General features: G+C 37.1%; 1 protein-coding gene across 1 annotated transcript in view; it reads left to right on the top strand.

Annotated features, from left to right (window-relative positions):
- The first annotated feature begins 2,408 nt into the window (after nucleotides 1–2,408).
- Nucleotides 2,409–7,730, top strand: part of LOC117973138 (protein Shroom3-like) — a 126,292-nt gene continuing 120,970 nt past the window's right edge. The window contains exon 1 of the mRNA XM_059017263.1: nucleotides 2,409–3,294. Coding sequence (XP_058873246.1) covers nucleotides 3,151–3,294 — 144 coding nt within the window. The 5' untranslated portion in view covers nucleotides 2,409–3,150. The remainder of the gene's footprint in view (nucleotides 3,295–7,730) is intronic.

Here is a 7,730-nt window from a genome sequence, read left to right as displayed (position 1 = left end):
AAATAAATAATAATTTATATATATATGACACACACACACACACACACACACAGTGCTCATCCTTTATAACGCGAGGGACTGGGGAGCCATAGTTACAAGACCGTGCTATTTGTGTTCCGCCGTATAACGAGTATAAAAGGGCTACTGTAATGTCATTATGGGGGAAATGGGAGCCACCACCCTACCGTGTTATAACCGATTAGAGGTTTACTCTGTGTGTGTGTGTGTGTGTGTGTGTATATATATATATATATATATATATATATATATATATATATATATATATATATATATATATAGCTATTTATATATTTTATCAGATTCTATCATGATAGTGATCTGAGGCAGACAACTACAAGTATTGTAAGTTTTAATTTGTTGTAAATGTAGTTCCCACTGCATGTATTGAGTATATGATGTCATGGAAGGATGAAAATCCAGTAAGTTCTCTAGATCTTCATCCCTTCATTTTTTTTTTTTACTTTGCCTTTGCAACTGCATTTTTTCTTTACAATTAAACCTACATAAACAATAATGCACAACTTGTAAGCTAAGTTGTTTGTTACTGGTTATACAACATGAATATGGTGCTATTGTATTGTTCTTTCACAATAAACGGCGCCAATTATATTTCAGCTTTAATAAATCTGGCTCAAGGGGATTTGTTTTGAAACAAGTGTAAAGGCACAGGTACATTTTCTGAGAAGAAAACATTCATGTTAACTTTAGTGGAATTCAGAGGGTGTGAACAGGGCTTTGCCCCTTCTTAATTTCACCTGCCTATCATCATTGACTAATTTCACCTGTCTATCATCATTGACTCCCTATTTAAACCCAGTCACAGCTCAGCTCTTTCTCTTGCGTGTTGCTTTTTCCCTCTTCCTCCTCCTCCTCCTCCTCCTCCTCCTCCTCCTCACTTTTTCATATGCTGCATGCCTCTGTCTTGGTCCCCTCTGGGGGGATAGTGAGTCTCACTTCCCCGGCCTGGAGTTCCAGTAACTGTGCAGGTTCTTCGTGTGGTCAGAGGGGACCACCAGCCACACTATTCTTTCACAGCTCATGTGCTATATCTTGCCTCAAGAAAGAAGGCTCTGTCTTACTTCCTTCTTTACCCTCCTGGGAGGTGACCCTCGTACTATTAGTGCTTGAGTCCCATAACTAACAATTATTTGTGTTCTTTCAGATTCTCTTTTCTTCCTTATCTCAAGGCTTTGTATGAGCCGTTCCATCCTCTGATGGTCAAACCCGGTCGGTAACACGAGGCAACGCCTATAACGACTCGCCAAAAAGTCATTAGGGCTAGCCTCGACTCCATCGGGAAGGCTCTCTCGATTGGAGTCCGGCCCGTCCTTTTCTCTCTCTCTTGTCTAGAGGCCGAGCCTTCAAATCTAAGTTGCAAAAACACTTCCTTCCTCTCGCAGCCCTGGCTCCCGCCCACTGAATTCTTCTTAGTAGTTTCTTGCTAGTTTTATACTGTTAAAATAAGCATACTCCTATTATAAATCTGGCCTCCATGTGTCTTTTACAAACCACAGGCTTTAATGGATAGATCGCTGGTATGCAGCTACATTTTATTTCAGTATTATCATGCAATGTGATACATGGCTTGGCAACATTCTCTGCAGCATTACCATTTTGAAAACAAAGTATAATCTGCAACTCCCTTGAAAGCCAGGTTTCACATTTGAACAAAATCAGTGAAAACAATTGTGCACAATTTCAAGAAGGAATAAAAAAAGAAATGTATTTTTATGTGTAAATGAGGCAGGTCATGTTTTGTGAATCAATGGAAGTGAATCAGTAAAAGTATGAAGGAAACCATTTATGTTTTGTGAAAGAAAAACGTCTGTACATGAAGATTTTTTTTTCTGGGGGTCAGTTAGGCAACCATATCATTGACCTCTTAACCTTCTCCTTAGTTTCTAAATTACTGGGTATGCGGTTACCCTGTTATTAAGTATCAAGTTACATGTCATTATTTGTTTTACCAATAATTCTCATTATTTAAGAAAGAAGTACAAGTAGGATAAAGGTAACTGGGTTCAGCTGAGGTATATTTTGTTTTATGTACCAGTGCAAAACTCATTACACCATACATATCTTTATTGAACGGTGCCAATACAGAGCCAAACTGTTGTTTTTACAGTGGATATGTACAAGACCCGCCGGGAACCTTAGTGAAATCTTTCTTCATGGACAGCACGAAGTCGGCCCACCAATTTGTTTGTCAGGGAAAAAAAAAACTCACTTGACGATACAGCGTTAAAAAAAAGAAAGAAAAGCTAAAGTGGAGCGGAGCCTTTATGTCACGCATGCGTCCTCCTAAGAGAATTCCCTTATTGTAGTCTTCTAACAGTGAACAGCAGAGAGGGGGAGGCAGAGCGCTGCATTTCAACAGCAGTGGGACCGGCGCGTGCATCAATAGAACTGTAAAAAGAGGTCGCAGTTTTCAGAAAAGAATGACACTGAGATAGTATAGAATTGTTTAATAATAATACTCCAGCAGTTCTGCAGTAGAAACTTGATCAGAAGAAGAGAAAGTCGAGGTGTGCATGGGGACAGCCTTCTAAAACTTTCTTGACAGTACCAGTAGAAAACAAATCCTGATGCAAACCAGCCAGCGAGGAGAGCGCTGAGCTGCCCTTCAATGCAACGGACTGAAGAAAAAGGGCTATTGTAATGTTAAATTGCACTCGGAAGAGGAGAAAAGACTGATAATCAATCAAAAATGAAGCCTTCCACCGGATTATAGTCATTGGTTTGCAAATCTGCTTGAAAATATTTTTTTCCCCCGGTTTGTTTTTAGCATCACTTGTTTGTGGACTGCGGCTACTTTTACTCCTACTATAGAAAACAATTGAAAAATCATGTGGAAAAATATTAAGGTAAACTAGTAGGTTAGTTTGACATAGATCTTGGAGATGGTGATTTTCTCTTTTTTTATTTTATTTTTTTACAACGAAGAACACATGGAAGTGTTTTATAACACAATCACGGAATGTCCTGTCTACGCTTGATAATAATGGATTTGACCCTGATTTGTAAAATCTGTCATGAAGCTTTCGTTGGAAAAGTTACACCTTTTGACAGTATAGTTTTTCTTTAACTTTGCATCGTTTTGCCAGAATACAAATACGACCAGTAAAAAGGATGGAAAATAGTTTGTGCAGCTCAAGCTCCCAGACACAGAAAGGGGCATTCGTCTATGTGGAGGCATTTCTACAAGGAGGAGCGCCTTGGGGATTCACCTTGAAAGGTGGCGTTGAACACGGGGAACCATTAATCATCTCCAAGGTAAAAGAGTGTTTGTAAAGTGCCAGTATGGATAAGCATGTGCATTCTCTACCTTTCATAGAAGTGCAGGCACACTCTGCTGTTTGAGTGTGCACTGCTTCATACAAGGATTGGAGTAGCTTATCAGGGTTTCATCTCCGCTTTAAGTTTTGGGAATCACACTTCAGTAATCTCCACTACAGATAATAATGGGATAAGCGCTCGAGTGTCTGTGCTAAAACCAACAGTACCAACTTTGAAACAGAGTTAAGTTACGATAAAAGATACAAATACACGTTTTTATTTATTCCATTTGCTCACATGGTTGATTTTGAAGCTCGTTCTACAGTATTTTAGTCTAAAGTAAACGGGAGCAAACAGCGCGCTCGTGCAACAGGTGGTTTGTCTTCAAAGCGCCGTTTTCAATGGAGTGCCTCCTTTGGGAACATTGCGGTTTCGGTTAGTGCAGTTTCGCTCACTACTTGGCAACTGTATTCTGTTTAAACAGTGTGTGGGGGAGAAGGACTACCCACTTTAAATTAACTGAAATTTAACGGTCCTATGGCCACTGTTCTTCTCTTTGTTGGAAATTCCATAAATACTGTTGGCAACTTAACATACCGTAACAGCTTTGACAGATTTTCAGTATAACATAACAGTGTATTACAAACTAAGATCACCTTGCACTGTACTTACAGTCACAATATGGGGAACTGACTAATACGTCACTGGCAAACTTCATCATCTGAGCTTTGACAACCACGTGAGTCGTTTGTCTGGTCATCAGTATGATGTGGATTGTCTGCCTGCACAAACGCCACCCAGACAAAATAAATATGGTTCTTTAAAATACATTATCCTTAAATAAGCAGTAATACATTCCTACATTCTAAATTTGTATGTCAGATATTACAATATCTTTAATGTTTACATGCAAACAGGATTTACTGTCATATACTTACAATAACATGTAAAATATCTGTGTAATATTTCCAGCAGGAAACTATATTGTACATTTCCACAGGGTAGGTTTGTCCAGTCCCATTTAAAATAAACCCTAGGCAACAAAGGCTTGTCAAAATAAAAGACTTGTCCTCACAGTTGCTTTATGTATTAGTATTTAAAGAACGTTGTTTGTGCTATTATAAGGAAGTGTAGGTAGCAAGTCCGTGACTCTGGTCTTGGAATGCCCTTCCACTGCAGGCAATTAAACCTGGTCATGGTTTAATTGGTTCAATTCAATAATTATGGACGTGGTGAAATAAAGACCTGGAAATGCAGAGCTTGCCTATGCCAACAATATATTTGACCTGCACAAGCCTTTGGTGGGAAATTGGCTATTGATATTAAATAAATCCAAGACTCTCATCTTTGTGCGATTTTTCTGGTGAATAAAATATTTATATATATATATATATATATATATATATATATATATATATATATATATATATATTAATTATATATATTAATTATATATATATATATATATATATATATATTTTTTTTTTAAATACGCAATTAAACACATTGCAATACTACCTACTAAATACCATCAGTAAGTCACATATTTTATGGGGTTCAGTTAAGCAAACAAACAAATCAATGAATTTCTGTTCTTTTGGCGAAACGTAACAACCACTTTCAGATCATTGTCATTGCAGCTTTATCATCAACTGGGAATGAAAGGGCTAAATAAAATGGTTTAATCAGTGGTGGTGAAATCCACTAGTCTAGCACCTAGTCCTGGTTTTATAACTACCTGCTTTTAGAATTGCTTTTATACATAACTGCACTAGTGAAACAATCCAGTGCTTAATCGCCTCACAACTGGTTACGGTCAACCGTTTTCCCTACACAGATGCCCGTATAGCAGGTACTGGTAATCAATTACAAACCAACACAGTTGAGAGCTATTTCTCACTGAGTAGCTCCCAGCAGTATATCTGTTTAGTGCAGAGAAGATTCAGCAGGAACCTCATTGTTTAAAGTGTTGGCTCCTGATCATTTTGGTAACGCATTTCAACAAACGAGTTATAAAAAGCAGAACTGGGTTGAGGAAAAGTGGATTTCCATATGCACTGACATCAGTTTATACAACCATCTGAAAATTCATATTATAAATCACATATCAGAAATTAACCAATCACAGTGAAGTATTGGCCAAAATTTCAATACCTTTTATCCTGCATACAGATGGCATCCTTTACATCTAGTACATCTAGATATGTTTTCATAAATCCCGTGCATCTAGTGTCAAGAACATCAAGATTTTAAAAAATAGTGAAGTTAATAGGAAGATGCAGGTACAAAATCTTTGCTTCATGGTCCTCTCACCCAAACTGCACGAGATGACACCCCTTATACAATAAGGGGTGTCATCTCATGACATCACAATATTAATTCAGATAATTAATAATTAATTCACAATATTAATTCAGGTAGGTTTTACCATATCTGCAATAGGTAGTTGCTGAATACATGCTGGCAGGCATGCACCACTTGAGAAGAGAACCACCAGAAGAAAGCCCGCTCATGGGCAGCCACTCTGCCACACCAGCTTGTATTGTACATCACCCTTACATGTATTCTATGTGTAAAACACAGTATCATTTTGAAGCTTGTTGTCTGCTCGGCTGTACTATGGATTTGTTTAGGCTGTAGGCATCTAGTGTTGTTAGTGATGTTGGCAGCTGCATTTTCAATAGGGTGTGCATTTTGTGCTGTACTCGGAACTTAATTTTAGAAAACGTTTACATCTGTATAAGCTACGGAAGTTTTCGTTTACCACTGGGGCACGACCCCTGTAAAATAATAACCCTGCACAAGGCACCTGTAGGTAATAAACACAGATGTCTTAACCACCAGCTGTGCAAATCAACAGATCAAAATCATGTCCTTATTTAATTTTTTTTTGCATAGGAAGAGGAAGAAAAAATGTATTCAAAGTCCAATAAAATGTTGCAACAGTGAAATTAACTTAGGAGAGAAACGACAGAAATTCATCAAGTCATTTACATCTAATTAACATGTACCCGACTGACTGTACATTAAAAGGCTGTAATTTCATCTCAGTTTTTTTTAAATATATGTCATCAAAAAAACTTGTAAGAATGACAGCCTTATTATGTACAGTTGGATGCATTCCTGTATCATATCTGAAATACTGGTGATTGGACATTAGAACTGAAGCCATCAGTGCAAGTCCCACTTTCAAACTAAGATAAATGTGAAACTGGAGATTTTTCCCGACAGCTGGAGTGGAATTAAATTACACCAGGGGCAACCCCCCTAGTCAATAGATAACTTAACAAAAATATCCAATGAGTTGCCAATATAAAAAAGAAAGAATCGTATATACATAGTACATAGTACATATTACACAGGAAACAACAGCAGTTATAAAAGTCACAGGGTGTTCTTCAATGCTTTAATTAGAGCTGATCATGGTAAAACACGAGTATTAGTTTCTCAGTAGCAACTTTCTCCATGTAAACTGTAAAAGGGTGAAAACAAAAGAGCTAGGCTGAATTAATGAGTCCATAGGATTTTGTTTCTACGGCAACAGGTCCCCTTAATGACAGCCCTGCTGTGACTGTGTGATGCCACAGTTGTAGGACTGTTTTTCACACTAAAGAAACGCCACATTTGAAAAGCAGACAATGAATACTGTAGTTATTAGGAAGTTTTAGTAGAATATTTTAGAAATACTGCATAAAAAAATATTAATGTTTGCTAATATTTAATTATGTTATATTTTGATCATTTCCCCAGGGTCATTTATTGAACCACCTTATTAAAACCACTTAAAAGATAAAAAAATATATATATAGTATATACTGTAGTGGAAATAGGTGGTAGTAAATGGATCATAATTGGGTACCAGCACTGCGTTTGATGGCTTGTTCATTAAAAGCATTTGATAATTCCCAAAGAGGTAATCTATAATCAAGATAGTATGCAAGGTAAATATAGTTAGAAGTGGGGTAAAAAGGGAAGTTAATTCCCCACACCCAGTGCTCTTGTATGTACTGATGAAAAGTGCAAAATCTGAATTCTTTGAACCAATACAGGTCAATTATTATTATTTCTTTCTTAGCAAACGCCCTTATCCAGGGCGACTTACAATCTTAAGCAAATACATTACAGTTGAATAAGTTAGTTTATTGTAAAACTTCCTTGGCAGAAGCTCCTGCGGATATCACAAATATGAACTAAGTAACAGTGACGTGATTGCTTATTTGCAATGTTTTATTTGCCCTTTTAGCAGCCTACAGTTTAATAACTTAATAAAAGTTTTGTGTTATCATTTGTAAAGGCCTCTATTTCCATGTTATCTATTTTACGACACAGTATACTGGCAGGGAACCAGTGATTAGACTGTGTACTGTAATGGTTTGCTGTCATGGTTGGCTAAAATGATGTTTGTGACTGCTGTTACTAATCTTTTAATAAAA

This window comes from Acipenser ruthenus, chromosome 1 (assembly GCF_902713425.1).
Source record: "Acipenser ruthenus chromosome 1, fAciRut3.2 maternal haplotype, whole genome shotgun sequence".
Lineage (NCBI taxonomy): Eukaryota > Metazoa > Chordata > Actinopteri > Acipenseriformes > Acipenseridae > Acipenser > Acipenser ruthenus.
The sequence above is the reverse complement of the archived record's forward strand: the minus strand, read 5'-3'. Positions and strand labels throughout refer to the sequence as shown.